Raw genomic sequence first — 25,167 nt, 5'->3', positions numbered from 1 at the left:
ATGCCAGAATCCCCATGTCCCTGGAGTCCGACTCTCTCAGGCCGCCTGCTGCGCGAGACAGAGGGCCGATGGGCAGTCCTCTCCGTCGACCGAGCGCGCCGCCGGCGGGGAGCTGGCCGTGGAGCTTGGCGACGCGGGCTGGCGAGAGAAGAATGCGATGGCGCCCGCCCACTCCTCTCTCGGGAGCCGGGCCGAGAGCGCATAGTCCATGTTAACGATTGGCAGCTCCGACGGGTCGGGGAGGAGGACTGCGGCGGGCGTCGCGCCGCTCGGCGAGTCGCCCGCCGACTCCGTCTCCTCCTGCAGGAAGCGGACCAGGTGCGCCGGGTGGAGCGAGGCCGACAGGATCTGCGTGTTGGTCGGGTCGTGCAGGCAGCCGCACAGCAATGTCGGCAGCAGCACGCGGCGCAGCGCCGGCACGCACCAGTAGCGGAAGGGCAGCGAGACGAGCCGCTGCAGCATGGTGGGCCGCTCGCCGCACCTCCACCGCAGCAGCTCCGCGTTGGCGCGCGAGCCGTGCACGAAGATGCCAAGCACGAGCAGCAGCTCGTGCAGCAGCGACCCCACCTCCTCCGCACTGCCGACGCGCTCCTCGCCCATGCCTCCGCCTCCGCCGCCTCCGCCGCCGCTCCCGCCGCCGCCTCCACCGCTCCCGCCTCCGCCGCCTCCGCCGCGAATGTTGGCGTCCTCGGACAGGTCGAGCGCGAGGTGGACGAGGTGGAGTAGCTGCGCCTTGAACTCGCCCCCGCAGAGCAAGCCGCGCAGCAGCGGCGCGTCGACGGAACCGACGTGGGCGAGCAAGCGGACGGCCGAGCGGCACACCGATAGCACCGCCGCGCAAGGGCGCACCCGGGCCCGCCCCGGCGGCGGCCTCGCGGTGACGGCGGCGGCGGCTCCGAGCGTTGGGCGGGGAGCGACTCCGCCGCCGGGCTGCGACGCCTCGACGAGCATGGCGCAAGCGAGGGCGGGCAAGCCGCAGACGCACGACGAGCGGAGGAACTCCTTGAACACCGACGCGCACGAGGCTCCCGCGGGGTCCTCGTGCACCTATCAGTCAGAAATGTGTAGTTTAGTAATGACAATGATGATTACTTGTGATTCATTGACAGGTGCACCGGCAGGAGCAGCGCGTGCAGCAAGGCGACGTACTGCCGCAGCAATGCGCCGTGCGCCGTCGCCTGGGCAAGCGTCGCCGCGCGACGCGCGCAATGCTCCTGCAGCGACTTCATGCCGCCAGACACGACCAGCAGCGTCACCAGGTCCGCTCGCAGCTTCGACAGCGCCGCCCGCAACTCACCCCGCACGGCGAGCCCCGGCGGCAACGGCGTGATGAGCAGCCGCAGCAAGCGCAGCAGCGCCGGCAGCAAGCAGACGTCCCCGCCCCCTTCGCCGCTCGTGGCTGGCTCGGGCTCGGAGGCGTCGCAAGCGTCGGGCCGCGCAGCTTGGACGGCGCTCGCGAGAGTGCAAGTTGCGAGGCCCGCCACGACATGGCTCCGGAGGAGGAGGTGCACGCGGTTGCAGGGCAGGGCGGCCGCCGCAAGCAGAGCGCGCGTCGCCGCCGCCTAGAAGTGGAGCGAGAGGCTCCGCAACAAAGGGAACGGGGGTGCGGTTGTCCCGCCGGCTCCTCTGGATGCCTGTGTGGAGCGGCGGGGCGGCATGGGCCAGCCTGCGCCGTCGATGCCGGCGGCGAGCTCGGAGAGAGCGTCGAGCGCGCCAAGCGTGCGCGCCGCATGCAGCTCCTTCTCCCGGCCCGCCTCGAGCAGCTTGGCGGCCTCGCTCGCCGCCGCCTCGGCGCCGTCCGAGCGGGGCTGGCCGCACACCTCGGAGAGGCTCGCGCAAAGCCTCGCCAGCCGCCGCCCGCCGTGCCCTCCCTGCCCTCCGCCGCCGACCGACCAGAGCGGCTCCAAGTCCTCGCTCCTGACCGACGCCGCCGTCGCCGCCATCCTCGACCGAACCTTCTTCAGCCGGGCGCGCTGCTTGCGCCGCACCTGTGAGTGATGAGCGACTCGTGATTCATGATCCTCTCTTGACGCGCGCGCTGCGCGTGCACCACCTCGGGCTCAGGCTCGAACGTGGGCGGCGGAGGAGCCGCCGGCGCGCCCTTCTTGAGCGTGCCGTCACCGCCGCGGCTCGTGCCGGCCTCTGCAGCCGCCGGCACCGCGCCGCCGCCGCCGCCGCCGCCGTCGCCCTTGCCGCCCCTGTCGCCGCTGGACACCTTTGCGGCCGCCTGCGGGACCGCGTCGCTAGCCTCGTCGGTCGCGGTGGGAGCGGCGTCGGCCTCGGCGTCCGTCTGGTCCGTCTCTGACGCGCAAAGGAGGGCGCCGAACGCGCCGCGGTGCTCGAAGCGGCCAGCGACCGGGCTCGACGCGCTGCGTGCGGCGTGCGGCTGCTGCTTGCCGCCCTGGCTGGCGCCGTCGACGCCGCCCGGCGCGTGCGGGACGTTGGCGGCGCCTTGCCGCGCGCGGAGCGGGCTGGCTGCGCCTCGACTCTCTCCACGCGGTGCGGCGGAGCCGTGCGCCGACTCGGACTCGCTCACGGCGGCCAGCGCGCGCGCGTCCGGGCGGCCACGCCGGCCCGGGCGAGACTTCTTCCTCCTGCCCGCGTCGCCCTCCAGCCCCTCGGCGTCGGAGTTGTCCGTCGCGCGCCGCTCGCGCACCTGTGGCGGGTGGTGGAGGGGAGGGGGCGGGCATGGTGGTGGTGTGGGCGGGCGGTGGTGCATCTGGTGTGGCGGGAGGGGTAGGAGGGCTGGGAGGGCTCGAGTGCCGTTTGAAGGGGGAGGAGGGGGGGGGGGGGGGGGGAGGTAAGGGAGGGGCACCTCATGCAGCGCTGACTCGCGTCGCTCGGACCGCTCTCGCCGCTGCAGGAGCAGCGCCTGCACCATCGCGAGCCGGCGCGCGTTGGCGCTCAGCTCCCTCTCCCGCGCCTTGAGCGCGCGCGCCGCTTGCTCGGTCGCGAGCTCGCCCTTGCGCGACTCGAGAGCGATCTCCCGGCGGCGCGACGCCTGCGCGAGCACACCACTCTCAGTGGCGGTGGGCATCACGCGGGGGATGGCTCTCTCTCCCTCCGTGCGCGGGGCGACGCCTCGGCAGCGCGCGAGGCTCGCCCTTCGATGGAGGCTGTCCAGCGAGCGTACGCCGCCTCGGCGCGCGCGTCGACCACACGCGCCGCCTCCGAGCTCAATGCGGGGTCGTCGCGCACCTGCAGCCGAGAGATTCGCTGGGGTTCGCTGGGGTTCGCTGGGGGTTGGCCTCCGAGCCGAGGGGCGTCGCTGGCCTTGTTGATGAAGGCAACCTCGTCCACCTTCCGGATCTCCGCCCGCGCGCGGCACACCTTTAGGGCGCGGAGAGGGGGAGGGGAGGCGTGGGGAGGGGGAGGCGTGGAGAAGCTCCGCGAGCGCGTCTAGCAAGGGTTCAGGAAGTGTCTGCGACGTGTCTAGCAAGTGTCTGGGAAGTGTCTTGACCTTGTCCGCAACCGTCTCGCCGCGAGAAGCCTCTGCGCGCGCAAGGCGCCGCTCCATGGCGAGCCGCTTCTCGGCCGCCTGCGCCTCCTTGCGCGAGCGCACCGCCTCCTCGCGCCCTCGCACCGCCCGCAGCCGCTCCGCCTGCCGCGCAGGCGAGGAAACGCCAGGGGAGGTGGGGAGGTGGAGGGAGGGGAGGGGAGGTGTAGGGACGCTGTGCTCGCGCACCTCTTCAGCCGCCAGGCGCTCGCGCTGCGCCTCGGCGCGCGCATGCCTCAGCGCGGCCGCCTGCCGCAGCTCCTCCGACCCCTTGCGAGGCGACACCTAAGCACGAACCAAGCACGCCACTCGCACACACGCATGTCCGCAGCTCCTCCGGCCCCTCGCTCGGGAGACCTTCGGCCCCTTGTCGCGCACGTCGCTCCTGGAAGGCGACCCCTCCTCGCCGCCGCCAGCTGCGGTGGCGGCGGAGACGGCAGTGGCGCCGGAGACAGCGGCGGCGGCGTCGGCGGCAGGGGCGGTGGTGGTGGCGGCAGGGGCGGTGGAGGTGGCGGCAGGGGCGACGGTGGCGTTGGCGTTGGCGGTGGTGGCGACGGCGGGGGCAGTGGCGGCGGCGGTGGTGGCAGCAGAAGCGGCGGTGGTGGCGGCAGGGGCGGCGGGTGTGGGTGTGGCCTTGGAGCTCGTTGGCTCGCGGCTGGGCGGCGTGCTTGGAAGGAGCGACGGAGGGGGCGGGGGCCGGCGGCGGCGGCGGAGAGCCTTGTTGGAGCTCTTCGCGGCGAGGGGCTTGCGAGTCCCGTCGGGAGGCTCAACGCCGCCGCCGGCGGAAAGTTCGCCCGCGGTGGCGGCCGCCGGCTCGTCGCCCGCCGCGCCCGCCGCCGCCGCCGCCTCGTCGCGCCACGCGGTCCACGTCGGGATGATCCGCTCCCGCGGCGAGGCGGGGCCCTGCACCCCTCCGTCGCTGCGAGGAGGGCTCGCGGGGCCCTCGCTGGCGGCGAGCCCGCCGTCGCTAAGGGCGGCGCGCGGGCCGTCCTCCGCCTCGCCGACACGCCCCGCGCTAGCGACGGCTGCGGCGGCGTGCGTGGCAGCAGCGCCGTCCACCTCAACCACCAACGTCGGCAACGTCGGCGGGCTGCGACCCGCCGCCGCCGCCTTGCCGCACCCGCCTGCCGCGCTCTCGCCGCAATTTTCGCCGGCAGCCGCATCGGCAGCCGGAGGCGTGCCGGGCGGCGGCGGGGCGGCGTACGGCGGTGCGGCGGTGGGCGGCGCGGAGGACGGCGCGGGGGGGCGGCGGGGCGGAGGCGCCGGGAGCGGCGCGGATGCCTCGGCGAGGGGCGCGGATGCCTCTGCGTCGGACGTCCCTGCGCCCGCTCCGCCTGACTGCGCGCCTGGCCGCGCGTCTGGCGGCGACGTCTCCCACAAGCGGCGGCGGCGCGAGCGGCGCTTCTCGCGCGGGTCCTGATCGCAGGTGGAGGTGTGAAGACGCGCAGCGAGGGGAGCAGCCTTCCGGCTCTTCGCGCGAACACCTCCCACCCCTCGTTTTCCCTCTCCTCCCCGCGCAAGCCGCCCTCGAGTTCGCCGCCGCCCGCGGCGCCGCGGCCGCCCGCGCGCGGCGAGGCGGGGGCGGAGGAGGCGTGCGGCGACGCGGCGCGCCGCTCGGGCGAGAGGAAGCCGGACAGGCCCTGCTCCGGCTCCTAGAAGAAGAAGACATGTTGCTCACCGTGAGAAGGGAGGGGAGAGGAAGGTGGAGAGGCGCTGCGGCGGCTCCTCGGGCGCGCCGCCGGCCCGGATGCCGCAGCTGGAGGCAGAGGCCGAGCGGCCGGCGCGGCTGGTCGCCACCTGCGCGTTGGGAGGGCGAGAGAGAGGCGGTTTGGCGGGCAATGGCGGGGGCGAGGCGAGGACAAGGCGCGCCCAGAGAGAGGTGGTCGCTCGACGGGGCGTGTGTGGGGGGGCGGTGGGAGGGGAGGGGCGCGCCTCGAGCATCATCTGGCTGAGCGTGGCGAGGAAGGCGCGAGCGCTCCTCTCCCTCCCCTCGGCGGTGGCGCGCCGCAGGTAGAGCGACTCATGCTCCTCGCGCGGCAACAGCTCCGCCGGTCCCTTCCGTCCGCCCTTGGCCTGCACCTGCGACACGTCAAAGTACGCCGCCGCCTCCTGCAGCATCTCCATGTCGAGGCTCTCGAGCTGCGCCAGCATCTGCGCGTGCGCCGCCGGCGAGTCGAGCGGCGCCTCGTCTCCTCCTGCGCCGGGGCTCTGGGAGGCCGTCTCGACGCCAGCCGCCGCCCCATCCTCTGGCACTCGCGACCCGACGACGCCATCGCCGCCGCCGGCGCTGTCCTGGCCGCCGCAGTCGCCGCCGCCGCTCCGTCCTTCCGTCCCCTCTGCTGCCTCCGCCACTAGACCGACGCCGGCCTCGTGCGCCGTCAGCACGAGAGAGGAGTTGGACATTGCAGAGAGCGGCTCGCGGAGCGTCCACACCTCTCCAGACAGCAGCGCCTCGTGCAGCTCGCTAAAGTCCTCCTGGCACATGGCGAGCGCCTCGACCACCTGCTGAGTGATGTCGGCGCGCCGGTTCTCCTCGCAGTGCACAAAGAGGCGCTTGAGCGTGTCGCACATGGAGAGGAGCAGCGGCCGGCAGTCGTCGGCCTTGGCTGCTGTGGCGGGTGGCGGGTGGTCCGCTGCCTGGCTGCCATCCGCCACCTCGGGCGAATCAGCCATTGTCAGAACGCCCAACGGCCATGGAAAAGAATTCATGCGAGCCCCCCGCCGCCTCCACGAGACCGCGAGGTGGCACGAAGGTTGCAGCGAGAATCGGAGAGAGACTGCGAAGTGAGATAGGAAGAGGCGGACGCCCAAGGGTGGGCGACGGCTAGCGCACCACACCCCTCTCCTTAAAATCCCTGTGTGGTGGCGGCGTGCCGTCCTCCCATCCCTCCCTTGGGTTGTCTGTTTTCTTTCTTTCTTTCTATTTCCACCCCCGCCGCCGGCGGGGCTGCCACCGTATGGACCCGCTCGGAATACCCTGGGGGATCCGGAACCGCCCCGCCAGACACAGTTATTGTTATGGTGTTATGGCTCTCGGGGCATAGCAGCCCATAATAACAGGGCCCATAACACCCATAACACCCATAACATGTTATTATGGGCTGCTATGAGGGCCCATAACACCCATAACACCCATAACATGTTATTATGGGCTGCTATGAGAGAGCCGTCCCGGATCCACGGTGTTATGGCCCGAGAGGCCACACCGAACTGCTCGCCGCTGGAATTTTCGCTTCGCGCGCTGCCGCGCGCGCGCGCGAGGTAGGTTCGGCATCGATCGCCAAATATTTTCTCTTTTGCCCTCAAGTTAAATTCAATAACATCAACCTGCCTCCTGACTGAGGCTGAGCGATGGCTTCAGATTTCTCAATCAAGACCCCCCCTCCCCCCCCCCCCTCACGCAATTGCTTCCCGTTTCTAACTCGTAACTCTCTGCAGCTCTGCACCCTTCCCTCCGTTTTAAACATGCACATGCACAACAACATGTACATGTACATGTGCATGCACCTTCAGGTTCTTCGGGCCCCTTTAGGTGGGCAAACCCTGCCCGGCCCCTAGAACCCCAGGTAAGGCCCAGGTATGGCCTAGGGCATCAGAAGGGACCAAGAGGAGTCCAGTCTGAGCCATAGAGCCCATGTCTTTGCCCCCGAAGGTCGCGTTCAAATGCCCGGAACGGACGTCACAGTGGTGTCCGGCCGGCGCGATCACCGAGCTGTGACGCTCAGGGAAGCCTGATGAGGCACTGGTTTCTTTGCCCAGGCCTGGCCTACGACCCATGCTGGATCAGCTGAGCAAGGTTTGGGGAGAATCCCCCATTCAGATCTTCAGATATTTTGACGGATGACCGAAAATGGGCAAAAACGGGGTGATTCGCGGGTTCCATTCGCGGGTTCGCGCAAAAGCGCTCGATTTCTTTTCTTCTTCGATATCCACGAGGCCGCTCCGTTTTTTATTAACATTTCCATTTCTTCCTCATTTCGATTTTTTCGCACTGCGCTCCCGGAAGACGCGCGCCGGCCTGGGGGACTCGCTTGCGACCCCGTTCCAGCCAGAGGCCGCGTGAGGCGTGTGGGACGGTGCACGCTGGGGCTCGGCCCCAAGTGTGCGCTGGCCTCGCGTCTCGAGGGGAGGGCGGCTCGTAACTGAGGTCCGCCTGCGGAGACAGTCGTCCTCGCCTCCCTCCGACGTCCTCTACGACGGGGGGGACTCCGAACGGCCGAGCATGCCCTCGCATGCCGGACAACTAGGTAGGAAAATGCGCCTGCGGGCGGACCCTCACAGATCACAGATCACTGCGTTCACAGACCTTCTTTTTGAGAAGAAAATAGGTAAATCGCTGTGCGCTGGTCTATCCATGAGAGGTTGAGGTGCGAGCCCTGGAGGCCCTGGGGACCAGTCAAACCTTCAGCCGCTAGGCAGGTGCCCCGGCGCACTGCGCTCTGCGTGTTGGAGAGTGTGAACTCAAACCTACTTCCTGACTGTAGCCTGACCGTCCTTGTGTAACCGTCTCATGTTTGGTTTGTCCTGCCGCGCACATTGTCATCGACTTGTATCCGAACAAACAATGTGAGTGTTAGAGTTGTTTGGTATTGCTAAAAATCTCTCTCTCTCTCTCTGTGTATCCGACTTGGAAGAATGAACAAACAAACGTGTTTGCCGACTTGGTGGCTGTGGTGATGTAGCGATGCCGATGGTGTGGGTCTCTAGTGACCTATACATACACAGCTCCTCCGTGTTCCGTCTCCTGTGTCCTGACAGCGAGACACACACGAGAGCACAGAGCGGTGTTGCAAGGCGACTGTACTCGATCGGTAACCAAAGAAACGACTATCATTCCGATGTGGTACGAAGGTGTTCGAGACCACGCGAAGGTCGTGACACGGCATTGCCGATGAAATCAGCGCGACACCTTGGCGCCGGTGCCCAAGCGGCCAAGCTCCTGTAGGAGTCTTGCTAATCTGCATCGCCACCACAACACCACCGCGGCACTCGCCTGCCCCACGCCCTTCTTCGGGCCCTCCCCGCACGGCTCCTCTCGCGCCTCGCTACCTCGGCTTCGCCCTGTACACGTGAACATGCGCTGTCGCTGCGTCAAACTGACGCCTCGCCGGCTCATCGCCTCAGGTCTCATCCCTCATGGTAGCCACCATCCTGACCGCGCTCGCGTTTGCCGTGAAGCCTGCTGGCATCACAAAACTCGGATCCGGCTACGATGTCATACTGGGCAACCCTCTCTCCACGGAAGGGCCCGACCCTGGCTTCAAGACGTCGCCTATCTTCGAGCTCTCCTATGAAGATGGCGATACCACCCCCGACGACAAGAACTGGGAGATGCCGGACGGCAGTCACATCGACTCCACCATGGATGCATGTCAGTCGACGTTCACTTCCAAGATTATGAGCGGAACGAAGTCTTACCAGAAGCACCTGCAGGAGTCGGCCAGCGTGGAAGGGGAAGGCTGGGGCGCAAAGTTCAAGGCGAGCGCTGATTTCAAGAAGCAGGAGTCGACTGACTCGTCACAGAGGACCGTGACAGTGATGAGCGATGCATTTTGCGAGGTGTACTCAGCCAGGCTGATGTTGGCCAGTGGCCCGAAGTTGAGCGACCACTTTATCGCGGCAGTGGCAGGCCTCCCAGATGCGTACGACAAAGACATGTACTACCACTTCATCAAGGATTGGGGGACGCACTTTGTCGGCTATATGCTGATGGGAGGACGCTATGGGAAACACCACTACTTTACGGAGTTTGGGTTTGCCCAGATGGAGAGCCACGATCTAGATATCAAAGCCGCGGCCAGCGTCTCCGCCTTTGGCTTCAGTGGCGGCGCCAGCGCGAGCCGCGCAACAGCCGAAGAGCAGAAGCGGTCCTTTGAAGAGAAGCGTACGAGCGACGATGCTTACAGCATCGGGGGAGAATTCAGCAATAACACGTCGGTGTGGATGGCGAGAGTCCGCGACAACCCGATGCCTGTGCACATTGAGCTCAAGGAAATCGTGAGTGTCTTCGACACGGAGTACGGCATGCCCGAGAGCTCAGCCGCGAAGAAGGGTAACATGGTGAAGGCCATGGAAGAGTACTGCACAAACTACAAGGATATGAACTACGACATGATCAGCAACTGCTACGAACCCGAGGATGACCCGCGCCTGCATCTCCCAATCCTATCGAAGTACGTCTACACGATGAAAAAGTATGACGGGCCGCCCGGGCACTTCTGGAAGGATCGTCAATACCATTACCTCAAAAAGCACGACGTCAGCTGCGAGCCAAGCGAGGGAAATTTTGCAGTGGCGAGGCCAGTTGGAGCCCTCAATTCGTTTCTGCTCGTGAGTCCCCCCCCGCCGCCACCTTCCTCACCCTCCTCGTCGCCGCCGAAGAAGCGAGTCAATTTTGCTTACCGGTGCGTGAAGCCGACGGTAGAGGAGCTGTCTGCTGCCGAAAAGAAGACAACGGTGCCGAACGACTACGGGAACGACTACCGCTATCTCGATCGCCACAATGTCAGCTGTGGCGAGGGAACGGTGCTCTCTCAGTTCAAGCTGGTGAAATTAGAAGATCAGGTTCACTACGATTTCACCTGCCGCGACTGGCCCAAGCTCGACCAGTCCATGTGCCGCACTCTTACGACCCTGCCTGTCTCTGGTGGGTGGAAAACGAACCGGGCTCCTACGAGACCGACTATCACTACCTCGACAGGCATCACGTTGCTTGCGAGGGTCACGAGGCGCTGCAGCAGTTCAAACTATTGACCTACTCAGAAGAGGACAAGATTCAGTACGAGTACAGGTGCTGCGACCTTTCGATGGCGGCGGCGACGGCGGCGAACACTTCTTCTTGCCTCAAATGAGCCCACCACAAGAGACTGTTAATTACATATGGACCGGGACTGGGAGCGCTCCGCATCGCTTAGCCCCGGAGTGAGGAGAGCTCCTCCCTCAGCTCTCCTCAGTCCCCCACCGAATCGCAAGCAGGTTCATGCGTCCATGCGTCCGGAGAGAGAGGGATAGAGCTCTCTCCTTGCGTCCGTGTCGCGTGTGCAACCGAAAGATCCTGCAGACGTTTCGGATTTCGTCGGTTTTATCTCCTCGTCCACGTCGCCCTTTGCTCAAAATTTCTTCGTTCTCCTTTATTTTGCTTTTTCCAAAAGCTGTCTATGTCAGCGGCTGCGCCGCCTAGGCTGATGTCTGGGCGCTCGAGGCGGCGGCGCCGCCGGGAGAGACAGCGGCGGTGCGAGAAGGTCGTCGTGATCGTGCCTTTCTCCATGATGGAGAGAGAGAGAGAGATGGTTTCCATGATGGTGCGTGTAGTCGTGCGATGAGCTCTGCGTGTGCTCGGGGTCGGGGTTGGTTAGCGGTGGTGAGGCCATGGCGAAAAGAAGAAAAAGCCCTGCGGGTCGTTGGCGCCAGCCGGCCATTGGATTAGCCACCTCCGCTCGCCGCCGATGCAGTCCACCGGCTGGCGGCAGCGGCGGCGGCGGGCGAGCTCTCAGCCCGGCTCGTCCGACGACACCCTGATGGACACGCTCTCGCTCGCCGACCTGGCGGAGGCGTCGGCGGCAGAGGCTGCGGCGATGGCGGCGGCGACGCGGCACGGCCGCCGGTTCGCCACGCGGAGCGCCAAGCGCGCGCGGTTGGTGGACCTGGAGGCGACGCTCGACGCCGGTGGGCCGGAGGCCATGTTCACGCAGGTCACCCTCGCCGAGGTCCACGCGTCGGAGCTGCAGGAGCCGGGCGACGGCGCGAGCCCGCTGGACCGGCACCACGGGGCCGCGCTGCTGTGCTGGCTGAGCGACTCGACGTGCATCGGGCTGATTGAGCTGGAGCGGGCGCCCGGGATCGGCCAGCTCCGCCTCCACGCCGCCTCCTCCAAGTCGCAGTGCACGCGCGAGCTGTGCGGCGCCAACGACTGCTGCAACGAGGAGGCGTTCGTGGTGCAGGTTCACGAGCCGCGCGGCGGCCGCCGCTCCTTCATCGCGCGGCGGGCGGGCGTGGGCGACTACGTCGTCTTTGCCGGCCGCCACCTCCACTTCTCCACCGCCCTCGTCCCGGGCGAGGCGCTGCGAGAGCAGGCGGGGAGCAGAGCTCGGCCCTCAGACCCTCTCCCTCCCTCTCCCACCTCTGCTCTGCTCTGCTCTGCGCTCTCTCTTGCTTCTTGCTCGCTCTCGCTCTCGCTCGCTCGCTCGCTCGCTCTCGCTCTCTCTCTCTCTCTCTCTCTCTCTCTCTCTCTCTCTCTCTCTCTCCCTCTCCCTCCCTCTCTCACCCTCTCCCTCTCCTCTCCCTCTCCCTCCCCCCCTCCCCCTCTCCCCCCCTCCCATCCACCCGGCCCCGTCACAGCCCCGCCGCAACCCCACTCCCCGCACTCCTCCCCACAGGCGCTCTCGCGCTACTTTGACGCGCTGCCCGAGGCCACGCGCCCGACCCGACACTTTTCCTGGACACGTCCAAGACGCGTCCAAGACACGTCCCCGTAGGCCACGCGCCGCGACGCCGTCGTCTGCGTCGGTCGCGCCTCCACCTGGCCCAGCATGCTCTCGGAGCCGTCTCGGAACAGCCTCGGAGCAGCCTCGCACCCCTCCCCCCCGCAGGCCGCATCTCTCTCACCTGGCCCAGCCTGCTCGCTGCGGCGGCAGCTGACCCCGAGCGAGCCGGCGCAGAGCCTCCGCTGGCCTGGCCGGGCGCGCGCACCTCCTTCGAGGGGCGGGGCATGGGCCCGCCTCGGAGCCGCCTCGGAGCCGTCTCGGACTTGCCCTGCGTAGGCCCCTCCCGGCTCGAGGGCGAGGAGGTCCTCTCGCCGCCCGCCGGCAGCCCCTTCGCCGGCAGCCCGTTCGACGCGGCTCTCTCCGCCTTTGGCGCCGCGCCGGCCGGACTCGGACTCGGGCTGGGCCGCTTCGGCGCCGCCTCGCTCGACGCTCTTCGGTGCGGGGCTCGCCTCACAGGCTTGCCTCCCCTTCCCGGAGGCACCTTGCCGGACCCCTGCCGGACCACTGCTCTGCAGGCGCGGCTCAACGTTCGAGAGCGGGTCTGCCTTCGACGAGGAGCGGAGCAGCGGGCCGCTCGCGCTCAGCGGTCGCGGCCGCGCCCAAGCGACGACCTCCGCGTACACGGCTGCTTGATCTCGTCCGCGCGTCTTCTTTCTAGGCCACAGCCGCCCGAGCGATGCCCTCGACCAGGAGGGGTACGCCGGCGACAAGTCGTCGGGCGCCTCGTCGGAGAACGAGGTCGAGCCCACCCCCGAGATCACCCCCGAGATCACCCCCGAGATCACCCCCGAGATCACCCCCGAGATTACTCCCGAGATACCCCCGATATCACCCCGATATCACCCCCGAGATGGCCCGAGATGACGCGAGATGACTCGAGATGGCCCGAGATCAGGTCGAGTCGTCGGTGCGCTCGATCCTGCCGATGCTTGCGCGGGTGGCAATGCCGACGCCGCGCTCCTTCGGCTTCGACGAGCTTGTGAGGCGCGGGGGCACGCCCCTCACCGGGCCCGACGCCGACGACTTTGGCTTCTGAGGTACTGGCGGCCGTCACCGGTCGCTGCACATGAGGCGACTGTCGCCATTCCGTCTCACACGGCTGTCGTCGACTCGAGCGACGCCACTGTCGCCGGCACTGCGGGATGTGAGCTCGGCTCGCTACATGTTTCCGGGGAGGGTGTGAATTCTCTTCTAATTTTTGCGTACGCTGACGGAAGATTCTGTTAAAAGAAAGAAAGAAAACAGACAACCCAAGTTTTTTCCTCGCGGCACCTAATTCTTTTTTCAAGCGCCCGCTGCACGGCGCCGGAGAGCAGTCTTCACATACGTACAACCCTGGGCCCGAAATCGCACTTCACTCCTCACCATGAGTCGACGCGCGAGCACTGGCTCGTGGTTTGGTGCAGCTGCTTCAGCCTCCGACGGCGCCTCCATGCTGGACAGCCTCTGGACGAGCGTGACCGGCGACAAGGAGTACGATCTGCACGATCGGCGAGTGACCGTGCTGACTCTGCACATGGAGGAGATGGCCAAGCAGGCCGAGGTGTCGGCAAAGGAGCTTGCGGCAGCCAAGGCCACGATCGCCGACTACGATGCCAAGGCCAAGGCCCGCGGGCCAATGGAGCGCAAGCTCTTTGCGAAGCTCGAGGCGACGCAGCTCGAGCTGCGGAAGGCGCGCGAGGCGAAGCGGGCGGCGGAGGCGCGGGCGGAGGCGCAGGCCAGCCGGCAGGCGTCGAGCGAGCCGCCGCCGGGCGTGGCCGCTGCCGCCGGCTCCAGCGACGACCCGAGCGCCGGGCTGCTCGCGAGGGCGTCTGGCGCGCAGCTGCAGGCCGCAAAGGCGCTGCACCGCGACGCGGCGGCGGAGGTGTCGGAGCTCGAGCTGCGCGTGGGGCAGGCGGAGGCGGCGCGGCGTGCGGCCGAGGAGGCGGCGGCCACCTGCGCAGCGCGGGAGGCGGAGACGGAGCGGCGGCTTGGTGCGCTGCGGACGCTCAAATCGCCTGGCGCCTGCTGCGAACAGCGTCTCTTCACACCTGCAGCTGTGAGCAGGCGCGCTGCTGACGCGGGCGACGGGCGCGTCCGACCTGACGCTCCCTCCCCCGACCAAGGGAGGCGACCTGGAGACGCAGCACCACATCCTGCAGCTCAACTACCGGCACGTCGGAGCCGAGCACCAGCCCTTTTGGAAGGACCAGTCCCTGTGACCGCAGGCAAGCCTCAACCGCAGGCACGTGTCCGCTGAGCTGGCGCGGAAGAGCGCGATCGGCGAGGGGCTGGCGCACGCGCGCGACGCGCTCGTCGCGCGAGCAGAGGCGGCCGAGGAGGCGGTGCGGACCGCGCGCAGCGCTGCGCGGGCCGAGGCGCGCGAGCGGACAGAGGCGGCGGCGCAGAGGCTCAGCTCGCAGGCGGGGGGACCGCGGTGAGGGGAGGAGGGGGGTGATGGGGAAGAGTAGTGGTGAGGAGAGGCGTCGCTCGCAGGCGGGCGACCTGGCGGCGCTCGAGGAGGCGCTCTCCATCCTCCGCAGGGAACTCGCAGAGGGGCGGATGCAGGCGGCAGACCCAGACACAGCGAGCAGGCAGGTGGCCGCCGCTGTCGCCGCCGCGGTCCGCCAGGGCGCTCTGCGCGCCGCCACGGGCCTCGCCGCCGCCGACGCCTCCAGCGCCGCCGTCGATGCAAGGCGGATCGAGGCGGCGGCGGCGGCGGCGGCGGCGCGGGCCGAGGCGGCCGAGGCGTCTGCGGCGAACGAGAGGGAGCGCCGTGTCGGGGGAGATGCCGCGGCCGAGGGCGTGGAACATTCCGTGAACTTTCTTGGCGCGTCCTGTAGGAACGCCGGCTGCGGGAGGTTGCAGCGGCCGAGGCGGCGGCCGAGGCGGCGGCGGCAAGGGCTGCGACGGCGGAGGCGGCGGCGGCGGCGGCGGCGTCGCGGCTGGCGGAGGCGCGCGAGTGACGGGCGGTGTGCAGTCCTTGTCTCCTCTCTGCTCATCCCGGCTACTGACTCATAAGGCGCGCGAGGCGACTGGCCGGGCGGTGCGAGAGGCGTCTTCGCTCGCCTCGCAGCTTGAGGCGGCGCAGCACGCCGCAGCGACGTCGTCGGCGGAAGGCGCAAAGGCGGTCAAGGGGGCACAAGCGCTGGCGGCCGAGGCTGCGGCTGCGGCGGCGGCGGCGGCGGAGGAGGGGCGGTTGCGGCGGGAGGAGGCGGAGGCGGCAAAGTCTGCGCGCGCCGAGGCGGCGGCGCACCGGCGCGAGATTGAGGCGATGAGGGCCGAGAGGGCGACAGAGACGGGCGCGGGCAAGGAGGAGAAGTGTCTTGGCCGGTGATCCTCGTCGGCGCTTGTCTGTAGGCGGCGGAGGTGGAGGGCAAGGAGGAGGCGGCCACGGCCGCCGCCGAGACGGCCCGCGTGCGGCTCGGGGCTCGGACCTCTCCAGGAGCCATCCACAGACTTTTCCCGGAGATGCTGCTAGGCTCGCATGGAGCTCGAGGCTGCGCGCGCCGCCGCCTCTGCGCGCGCCGCAGAGGCGCACGCCGGTGGCATCTCGGAAGGGCGCGCCGCCGCCGCGGAGGAGGCGAAGGCCGCCGTGGAGGAGGCCAAGGCCGCCGCCGCCGCCGCCACCGCCGCCGCCGCAGCCGACCTCGACGCGGCAGCCTCGAGGGCGGCGGCGGCAGAGGTGGCGTCGGCGGCGGCTCTGGCCGAGGCGGCGGCAGCGGCGGACGTGGAGCGAGGCCGGGCGGTGGCGGAGGCGGTGGCGAAGGCGGAGACCTCCGCCGCCGCCGCGGCTGCGGAGGCGGGGGCGGAGGCGGCCAAGCGGGTGCGCGCCGCCGAGGGGGCTGCGGAGGCGGCGCAGGCGTGCGGCCTTGGGCGCCGCGTCTAGCGAGGTCCCCCGGGGGAGTTCGCGAGGTTGCTCGAGATTAGGCGCGCGCGGCTTCGCTCGCCGACGAGCTAATCCGCGAGAAGCTCGGGCGGCAGGAGGCGGCCGACCGGCGGGCGGGGTCGGCGGGCAGCCAGAGAGGAAGGTGTGAGCTCAGAGGCGGAAAACTGCGAGTAGGCGGTCGACCAGATGGCGGAGATGGCGGGAGGGGCGGGCGAGGCGGGCGAGCTGCAGACGAAGCTCGCCGCCGTGCGGGAGGCGCGCCGCGGCCTCCACTGGCTCCCGCTGCGAGTGTCGACGCCGTGTCGTTCACTCCCTCGAGTGCGAGCAGGCGTGCGCGGAGGCCAAGGGCGAGGCGACTGCACTCAAGGCGCAGGCGGCGGCGGCCGCCGCCGCGGCCGACGCGGCGAAGAGGAGGGAGGCGGAGGCGTCGCGCCGGGCCGAGGCGGCGGAGGCGCGCGCCAAGCGGGCTGTGGGCGAGGCGGAGGCGTCGCGTTCGCGGCAGGAGGCGCAGATCCGAACCCTGTCTGGCCAGCGCTCGCAGCAGCTGGCGGAGGCGGCGGCGCGCGAGGCTCACTGGTCCGGCGCCCGACTGGAGCTGCAAGCGGGAGGGCTCCCCTCGTGCCAGCCGGGAGTGAGCCTTCTCGGACCCCTCCTGCAGGCCGCTGCTCCGAGCTGCAGCAGGAGGCCACCGCGCTGCGAGCCGCGTTGGCGCCAGCCGTGCGGGGGCGGCCGTCGGCACACTTCTTTTTTCCGTCGACCCGCGTCTCTGCTTCCGTAGGCGCAGCAGGGCGAGGCGGCCGCGGCGCAGATTGGGCAGCTCCAGGGCGCTCTGCGCCGCAGCGACGGAGGCGGCGGCGGCGGCGGCGTCAACGGTGCCGGCGGCAGCGGCGGCGGCGGCGGGCTCATCGATTTGATGGACGCGCCCAACGTGCCGTCAATCGGTGCGGTGAGCTGCGGTGCTGGGGGAGGGGACTTGCTGGGCGGAGCGGGCAACGGGGGCAGCTGTGCGGGCGGCGGCATGGTTGAGAGTTTGCGCGCGCAGCTGTCGATCGTCGAGCAGCGCGCGGCGGCGGCGGGCGAGTATCGCGAGCTGTCGGACGGGTGCGTGGCACTTCCTAGACATTTCCTAGACGCTTCCTAGAGTATCGCGAGCTGACGGGTGCGTGGTGACCAAGGCGGGGCATCGCCAATCTCGGGGAGTCTCGGCCAGCCTCTCGTGATGCATGACTAGGTGGAAGCGCAAGGCGGAGCGGCTGGGCGAGGCGCTCGCCGAGGCGCAGCGGTCGGCCGAGTCGCAGGCAGAGATGTGGAAGACGCGGCGTAGCAATGAATCGAGTGTGTGAGTCCTCCTCTCGCGTCGTAGGCGGAGATGTGGAAGGAGCAGCTACAGGCGATGCGCGTGCGCGCGCGGTCCGAGCAGCGCCGGGCGGCGGAGCTGGAGGGCGAGGTGCGCCGGCTGGGCGGCTCGCTCGCCGACGTGACTCCAGCCAACGACTTTGGGTCTCCCGAGCCGGCGCCGCAGCGGCGCGACGGGGCTGGCAGCGGCGACCTTGGCTCTGGCGGCACGCGCGGCGCGCCGAGCGGCGAGAAGTTGCGCGACGCGGCGGGCAAGGTGTTTAGCAAGGTGGACGGCCGCCTCGACGGCGTCTTCGACAAGGTGGAGGGGCTCGGATCGAACCTGGCGATGCGGCTGACGCGGGGCACGGGCGCGCTGCGGGAGAGGCTAGTGCGCGAGGAGGATAGGTAGGTGCGCAAGCGGCTACGCTATAACTTAGACTCTTATAGTTGTGGCTGCGACCAGTGGGGGGTCTCTATTCGTGCTGTCTCCATGAGGGTCGAGTCTCATCAAGATGTGAGTGTCACGAAGCACGAGACACAGGGTGTGCGCGCACCTCTAGCGCCGAGGTTGATCACCCAATATCAAGGATTCGCGATGCCACGTGCCAATGGTACCCGCCACGCGGCTCTGCACCGCGTGCACGTGGCGGGCCGCGCAAGGCGCAAGTCTCCTCGTGCGCAGGGTTCGTGATTTCACATGGAAACAGCGAATCGGTTTCACTTTCACTTTCACTTCACATTTCATGTGAAACGAAATTTCACTTTTTCGAGCGAGTGTGAAGAGTCGTGTGAACGTGACTGATGACGGATGCTCCCACCGAGTTCCGACACTCTGACACTCACTTGCACAGGTGTTGGCTCCCAAGCAGCAGCCAAGATGAAGGAGGCTGGAGATATTGGTCTCGCTGAGCTGATGTGTACACTAGACCTATATGAATCTCATGGCATGCTGTGGGCGAATACGGTGCTGATGGTGGGATGAACTCTCTCAGCAGTCGAGAGTCGACTCTCGACGCATCGGGAGGGCGGCCGCGGCGTAGGGGCGGCGGCGAGCTCCCGGTTGCAAATACTCGCCTCACAGTCCAAGATGGCGGCTCGCGCCCCCATCCGTGCACCAGCGTGCCACTCTAGTCCCGCCTGCCGCCCAGATACCGAGGGCGGGGCGCACTCTTCGACTTGGGCTATTATTTGCCACCGGGAGGGCGGCCGCGGCGGTGTAGGGGCGGCGGCGAGCTCCCGGTTGCAAATACTCGCCTCACAGTCCAAGATGGCGGCTCGCGCCCCCATTCGTGCACCAGCGTGCCACTCTAGTCCCGCCTGCCGCCCAGATACCGAGGGCGGGGCGCACTCTTCGACTTGGGCTATTATTTGCCACCGTAGAAGAGCAGCAAGAGTTGGGGCTGCGGCTACGGCTGCGGCTGCGGGAGGGGCTATGGTCGCGGGAGAGCCGCTGCGCCGCGTGGGCGCGCCTACACCGCGCTTGCTCCGCAGAGCCTTCGAAAGTAGTCGAACTTGTGAAATTTTCAGTGAAACGGGGGCGGCCGAAACGTTTCATGTGAAATTCACATGAATTCACATGTGAAAGTGAAAGTGTGAAAATTCACTCACGAACCCTGCTCGTGCGTCCGCAAGTGCCTTCGTTGCGCGCCTTTGAACGATGGGATCGAGCGAGCTGCCGGAGACGGTGCAAGCATTGCTCATCGAGCTGAACGATAAGAGGAAGTGGCAGGACTGGGACGCGAAGGACCTGCGGCCTCTCTACCAGCGCGCCAAGGAGTCTGCTCAGGCGCAAGGCGTGGAGGACGACAAGTTCCAGCGCAAGGTCAATGCCTTGTTTGATGGCATGGCGCAGCAGCCGCAGCGCGACACGCTGGTCGCAAAGCTGAAGGAGTGGAAGGAGGAGGTGAAGCGGCTGCGGGGGCGACTGCAGGCTGCAAGCCGCCGTGCAGTAATGGCGGCGTCAGCGGCCAACGGCAGCGTTGACGGCGACGGCGGCGACGGCGGCGACGGCAGTGGAGGCGGCGAGGGCGAGGGCGGCGAGAGCTGCGACGCGGACGGCGGTGACGCGGACGGCGGTGACCTCCCATCGCTCCCAGCGGCCATCTCATCCACAGGTCCGCCCAAGTCCAAGCCCAAGCGCGGCTTGTCGTCCTTCATGCTCTGGCAGAACGCGAACCGCGCGGCCATCAAGGAGGAGCACCCAGACGCCAAGATGACCGAGATTGGCAGCATTGCTGGCGCCAAGTGGAGGGAGATGGATGCCAAGGCTAAGGCACCGTGGGATGCCAAGGCTAAGGCGGACAAAGCGCGCTACCAGGCCGAGGTGGAGGCATACGAGGCCTCACAGCGCGCCTCGGCCGCCGACTCCGAAGCCGGTGCTGCCTCAGACTCTACCGATGAGGAGGAGGACCTGCCGCTCAATCTCCGCAAGAAGCGCGCGGCGAGTGGCGGCGGCTCGGCGGAGCAAGAGCCAGCAGCGGGCCCTGGCGAGGAGGTTCTTGCTGCGCCGGCTGCGGCGTTTGAGGCGCTCGCCCGCGAGGCAGGTGTTGAGGTCGAACAGGGCGCGGATAAGACTGCCCTGGCAGAGGCGATCCTGCAAAAGCTCGAGGGCGAGGGCGCCTTTGACGGTGGCGCGGCTGGCGACGGCGACGGCAAGATCCCTTGGAACCTGCACGGATACGCACGGCGCAGCCTCGAGAAGCTCGGCGTGCCGCGCCTCAAGCAGCTCTGCCTGGAGCGCGGCATCGAGGTCAAGAAGAAGGCGCGCATGAATCGGTGCCTCGACCTGCTGATGAGCTTCAAGAGGCACCCCACGCCCGAGGACGGCACGCTCGATGCTGCTGAGGACGAGGAGGTGGCGATGGAGGAGGCGCAGGAGGAGGAGGAGCAGGAGGAGGAGGAGGAGGAGGAGGAGGAGGAGGAGGCGGTGGACGCAGCCGGCGACGACGCCGAGGATGCGGCGGCGGTGGACATCCCCGAGGAGTTCGCCAAGAATCCCCTGCTGGTGAACGTCCGGCAGGCCAAGTTGCTGCAGCTCGATCGGGCTGTTCTGCACCGCCTGGCGCGCAGCTCCCCCCCCCCCCCCCCTTGCCCCATACACAGCGGAACTCATGTGCTCATTACTCTGACCTCTTAGTGCGCTGACCGCGCGATCCCTGGGCTGCGCAAAAACTCGCGTGCCGAGTGGATGGTGCAGAAGCTGGCTCAGTGGCGCGGGAGCTCTGCGTCGAAGCGCTGGGCCAAGGAGTGGGCGGCCGAGGTGGACGACGACGCCGCCGACGACGGTGCCGACGATGCCGATGAGCCTGAGGCTGACTCCTCGTCCACCGGCGCCGCCGATTCGGAGCCGACTCTTGCCGTCCTCGACAAGGTTTACGTTGACGGCGTCAGCAAGCGGCGCGGGACCGTCAAGGAGATCAGCCTCGACAACCAGGTCAAGGTCTACATCCCCTTCGAGGGCCCGGCGCGCTGGTTCAAGGCGGCGGAAATCCGCAGCGCGAGCGGCGGCAGCGCGAGCAGCTTGGGCGCTGAGCCGCCGCCCCCTCCGCTGCATCCGGCTAAGAAGCAGAAGCCTGATCAAAGCGCGCCGCCGCAGAGCTCCGTCGACGCGTTTGCGGGTCTGAGCGACGACCAGCGCGAGCATTTGCTATGGTCGCTCAGGCAATTCCGCGAGGCGAACGCAGCCAAGGCGGAGAACGAGCGGCTGCGGGAAGAGAACGAGGTGCTGCGAGGCGAGCTTGCACGAGACGGCAGCCTGCTGCGCGAGGCGCAGCAGCGGGTGGCGCAGCTCGAGAAGGGCAAGGGCGTCTTCTTCAAGAAGGGCGCTCTTAAGGGGGAGGTCAAGAAGGGCCTCGACAAGATCACGGGCTACATGTCGAAGTCGGAGTTCCAAAAGCGCCTCATCGAGCTCGACCTCATCACGCTGCAGCCGGGCGCGAAGCAGGAGGGGCAGCACGTTTTCCACATCATCGCCGTTGCCAACGGCGGACCTGACCATGTGCGTTGTGCGCCGGTGTTACCCCGCCATCTAGGCGAGCCGCCTCACGTTACTAACACGCATGTAGGTCGACAACTTCCTCTACGCGCTCGGCGGTACCTTCAACATGGCCATCGGCGACAAGTACGACCACCTCAACTGCTTCCTCGCCGGCAAGGAGAAGGCGAGGCGCGCGGTCGCCATTGCGAAGGAGACGGCGCGCAACCCCGCCTTGCACAAGCACATCGAGCTGCGCGGCAAGAAGGAGAAGCGCGTCCTCTTCACCGAGGGCCCGCACAAGTACAAGAGTGGAGAGGAACTTTTCGCCGCGGGCCAGAGCCTCTTCTCCCGGTCCATCCTCGCCACCGGCCGCGCCGACCGCAAGGCGTCGTGAGCCGTCCCGCTCTGCCCGCGCGGGCGCCTCTCCGATTCCCCTCTCGCCCTCGCCCTCGCGTCGGCCCCTCCCTCTCCGCACACTCCGGGCCCACCTCTCCCTCTACGGCTCGCTCGAACCACCGCGAAGAGGCGACGCGTCCGAACGCATTGTGCTACAATCTCTGCTGAGACCGTGAGACGTAGATCCTGCGGTAGTCGTCTCGCATTACAGCTGTGCGCATAGCCATGAACTGTACGTGAGCGTCAGCGTCACTCAAGATGTCTCACATCCACATGTCCATGTCGCATTGCCATGATCTCTTTTTATTATTCATTTGTTGGATGGTTGCTAATAATAAGTAATATGTTGTTCGCAGACTCTCTGCAGAACGGGATCGGGAAAGCGGGCGGGCTGTAAAATCGCCATGCCCGGGGCGACAAGGCCCACGCCTCGCCGGTCCGCGGGCCGGGGTGGACGACCACCCGAAAAGATAGCCGCGGTGGGCGGCGCGGCGGGTCACACCGAGGCGACGGCCATGCCAGCCGAGTCTAGCACGACGTACGGCTCCCCCTCCCGCAGCAGCCCGCGCTCGCCCGCCATCCGCACCATCTCCGCCGCGGTGGGCGGCGCCGCGGCGCCGGCGGTGTGGAGCGGCAGCAAGGCGCGGTAGATGCCGAGCTGGCGGCACACCTTGAGGCTGCTGCAAAAGACGACCACCGGCGCGGCGGTCTTGCACGCGGCGACCGCCTTTGCTACCTCGCCGCTCCCGCCCTCGGCGACCAAGATCACGGCGGCGCCAGACGAGGCTGCGAGGTGCGCCGCGCGCAGCGAGGCGGGGTGCAGGGCGGCGGCCGCCGGCACGATCGCGCCGCCCGTGCGCCGCGTGTCGAGGACACCCGCCGACGAGTGCTCCGGGTGGGACGCGGCCCACGCCTCGGTGTGCTCGATGATGCCCGCCTGCGCGGCGGTGAGTGGACTCTTGTGACTGACGGCTGGCACTGGCCGGGGAACGAACTCAGCAGGTCTCGGCAGGACTCGATCTCGACAAGTCTCGATCTCGACAAGTCTCGATCTCGGCGGGTCTCGATCTCGGCGGGTCCGGGCCTGCATCGCGACAGCCTCGGCCGGGTACTGCCCGTTTGCAGACTCGCCGGAGAGCATCACCGCGTCGGCCTGCTCGAGGACCGCGTTGGTCACGTCGGCAACCTCGGCGCGGGTCGGCCGCGGGTTCGACTGCATCGAGTCGAGCATCTGAGTCGCGACCACCACCGGCTTGCCCGCCTGTGTGCACGAGCGACGGGCGTGAAGAGACGCTGCTCGCCGCGCCGTCCTCTCGCCATTGCCGGAGGATGGTGTGTGGGCGAGGTCAATGTGGAGTGTGGGTAGCAGTGAGTGCAACGGATGTGGGGGCGGGCGCGCCTCCGCACACTTTGCGACCATCTCCTTTTGCCACGTCGCCACGTGCGCAATCGGCACCTCCACGCCCTGTTCACGGCCGCAGGCGTGTGAAGAGAGGGCGCGCTCCTCCGGTGCGGTGCCGCCGGCGGAGCGGCGCAAGACCAGGTCCCCGCGCGCAACCATCAGCCCGTCGGAGGCCTCGATGATCTCGCCCAGCCGGTCGAGCGCCTCGGTCGACTCGACCTTCGAGATGATGAGCGGCGGCGGCGCGGACGGGTCCGGCGCGTGCTTTGCGTGGCAGTCGGCTATGTGCGCTCGGATGGCGTCGACGCCGGCGGCGTTGCGGACGAAGGAGGCGGCGACCATGTCGATGTCGTGCTCGATGCCGAAGCGGATGTCCTCCAGGTCCTTGTCGGAGAGCGGCGGCAGGTCCGTCACGATGCCTACCGGAAGCTTCCGGGCAGCTTCCGTGCCGGCTCACGGAAGGCTGCGGCACCGGCACGGCGGCGTCGCGCCCGGCAGGTTCACTCCCTTCCGCTCTCCGATGGGCGAGGTGTTGAGCACCTCGCACGCGACGCCCCCGTCCGGCCGCACCTCCTTCACCCGCAGCGAGACCAGCCCGTCGTCGAGCAGCACCACGAACCCCGGCGAGACCTTTGACGCGAGCAGAGGGTACCCGACGAAGATCGTCTTCTCGTCGCCCTCACCGTCGTACCTGGTCCACGGCGCGGCCAGGATGTGGGCGGGACCGGACGCAGCCGGCCGGGCGCGCGCCGGGTGCGGGTCTCGTGTGGTGGACGCGGGCGGCGCCTCGGGTCGGTCGTGAGGAGGACCTCTGCCCCAGCAGTCAGTGTGATCTTGGCCTTGCGGCCGCCCTCCTTGCAGACCGCGAGGCCGCCCATCCGGATCTCGGGCCCCTTGGTGTCGAGCATGATGGGCACGAGCTCGCCGCCCGCGGCCGCTCGCAGGTTGGTGCGGCGGAGGTGGAACTCATCGACCGTCGCGTGCGAGAAGTTGACGCGCATCACGTTGATCCCGGCCACGAGGCAGCGGCCCAGCGGCTCGGCCTGCTCGCTGGCGGGACCGATGGTGGCGACGATTTTGGTCAGCCGCGGCGTCGACGAGAGCGCTCGCGCGAAGGAGCGCGACGCTCTTGCGAACAACATGCCTCGCGACACGGGTTTGGAAATCTACCGGAAACCGACGGATTTTTTCGCACTTTTCTTTTGGTTCCGAGAAGGTGTCCTGTCGAGCGCGCACGGCACGAAGACCGGTGAGGCGCGGCTCACATCGCCGACTTCATAGCCAGCTGCGCGCGCCAGCTGCGTGCGCCAAGCTATTGCGAAGGATGCCGCACTCCTCCACCGCGATCAAGCTCTTCCGCGACATCCTCAAGGCGCACCGCGCGCTCCCGCCCGCGCACCGCAAGCTCGGCGACTCGATGGTCAAGCAGGAGTTCCGGCAGCACCAGAATGCGACGCCCAACTTTCTCTTCCAGTTCGAGCGGCAGTGGCGAGACTACCTGCAGCAGCTCCGCGTGCAGACGCTGCGCGGCGAGCCCGTCGGCCGGGCGCTCTCCGATGAGGACATCATGGCGCTCTCCGACGAGCAGCGAAACGCCCTCGCCCAGGCGCTCGACCCGAGTGCGCCGGCGGCAGACTCGTCTCCGCTCGAGGGAATATACAAGCCGTAATGATTGCGGATCGTGGTGTAATCCTTGCGTCCGTGAGCCGGCGCACGGGCTGTGCTCTGGTGCTCGATCGTCGTCCCACCAGCCAGTGAGAGAGGCAGCGCACGGCACCAGCCGGCCGTGGCGCAACTGGATGACTTGTGAGGGGTGCTGCGTGCCCTCCCCCCTTTGCCCCAGACGGGAAACCATGCGAGTGCGTGTCATGCGACGTGTGAGATGAGAGGTGTGTGTCTGTGGTTGCGCTTGTGTGTGTGCGCGCCCCCGCGGGGTTCGGGCCCCGTCACGAAACCTCGTGTTAAATTCTGAGATCTGAGAAAAGCGGTGCAGCGCGAAAAAGAAAACGACACACAACGATAAGAGACACACAACGATCAGAAGTTGACAGTGTGTTATCGCAAGTCGCGGCGTAACAAATGCCGAGATCACAACCCCGACGAGGTGACAACCGTCGCCCTTTTCGTCCGCGCAAAGTAACCTTAAGTTCTTTCCAAGATCGGACCCCTATCCACGCCCAAGCGTCCACAGCTCCACACAGGGGAAGG

At 68.1% G+C, this 25,167-nt stretch overlaps 7 protein-coding genes across 7 annotated transcripts; 5 read left to right on the top strand and 2 right to left on the bottom strand.

The window, feature by feature from the left end:
• Positions 1–36: 36 nt before the first annotated feature.
• On the bottom strand, positions 37–4,659 carry EMIHUDRAFT_201995 (hypothetical protein; the record flags this gene model as incomplete). The annotated part of the gene is made up of 13 exons (XM_005786659.1): positions 37–570; positions 919–1,047; positions 1,116–1,562; positions 1,821–1,917; positions 1,989–2,140; positions 2,216–2,401; positions 2,879–3,001; positions 3,199–3,330; positions 3,473–3,547; positions 3,686–3,781; positions 3,854–3,881; positions 4,365–4,521; positions 4,617–4,659. The coding sequence occupies 13 exons, from the start codon at positions 4,657–4,659 to the stop codon at positions 37–39; spliced, it is 2,199 nt and encodes a 732-aa protein (XP_005786716.1).
• Positions 4,660–8,632: 3,973 nt separating this feature from the next.
• Positions 8,633–10,347, top strand: EMIHUDRAFT_201992 (membrane attack complex/perforin domain-containing protein; the record flags this gene model as incomplete). The annotated part of the gene is made up of 2 exons (XM_005786658.1): positions 8,633–10,110; positions 10,197–10,347. The coding sequence occupies 2 exons, from the start codon at positions 8,633–8,635 to the stop codon at positions 10,345–10,347; spliced, it is 1,629 nt and encodes a 542-aa protein (XP_005786715.1).
• Positions 10,348–10,966: 619 nt separating this feature from the next.
• Positions 10,967–14,399, top strand: EMIHUDRAFT_449330 (hypothetical protein; the record flags this gene model as incomplete). The annotated part of the gene is made up of 11 exons (XM_005786657.1): positions 10,967–11,568; positions 11,872–11,904; positions 11,971–12,001; positions 12,085–12,415; positions 12,495–12,565; positions 12,638–12,717; positions 12,875–12,958; positions 13,051–13,123; positions 13,386–13,788; positions 14,026–14,053; positions 14,187–14,399. Exons 1-11 carry the CDS (start codon positions 11,014–11,016, stop codon positions 14,397–14,399), a joined length of 1,902 nt encoding a protein of 633 aa, XP_005786714.1. The 5' UTR covers positions 10,967–11,013.
• Positions 14,400–16,493: 2,094 nt separating this feature from the next.
• Positions 16,494–17,708, top strand: EMIHUDRAFT_352278 (hypothetical protein; the record flags this gene model as incomplete). Its single annotated transcript, XM_005786656.1, has 1 exon — positions 16,494–17,708. A coding segment is annotated over exon 1 (374 nt), but the record flags the coding sequence as incomplete, so codon positions are not given.
• Positions 17,709–19,310: 1,602 nt separating this feature from the next.
• Positions 19,311–19,556, top strand: EMIHUDRAFT_59608 (hypothetical protein; the record flags this gene model as incomplete). Its single annotated transcript, XM_005786655.1, has 1 exon — positions 19,311–19,556. A coding segment is annotated over one exon (246 nt), but the record flags the coding sequence as incomplete, so codon positions are not given.
• A 3,079-nt stretch (positions 19,557–22,635) lies between these two features.
• On the bottom strand, positions 22,636–24,101 carry PYRK2 (pyruvate kinase; the record flags this gene model as incomplete). Its single annotated transcript, XM_005786654.1, has 5 exons — positions 22,636–22,850; positions 22,965–23,022; positions 23,098–23,388; positions 23,464–23,637; positions 23,769–24,101. Coding segments are annotated over 5 exons (1,071 nt in total), but the record flags the coding sequence as incomplete, so codon positions are not given.
• A 182-nt stretch (positions 24,102–24,283) lies between these two features.
• EMIHUDRAFT_201986 (hypothetical protein) lies at positions 24,284–24,628 on the top strand (the record flags this gene model as incomplete). Its single annotated transcript, XM_005786653.1, has 1 exon — positions 24,284–24,628. The coding sequence occupies one exon, from the start codon at positions 24,284–24,286 to the stop codon at positions 24,626–24,628; it is 345 nt and encodes a 114-aa protein (XP_005786710.1).
• Positions 24,629–25,167: the final 539 nt, after the last annotated feature.

This window comes from Emiliania huxleyi (assembly GCF_000372725.1).
Source record: "Emiliania huxleyi CCMP1516 chromosome Unknown EMIHUscaffold_15, whole genome shotgun sequence".
Taxonomy (NCBI): domain Eukaryota; phylum Haptophyta; order Isochrysidales; family Noelaerhabdaceae; genus Emiliania; species Emiliania huxleyi.
Note: the sequence above shows the minus strand (reverse complement) of the source record. Positions and strands in the feature narration are given on the sequence as shown.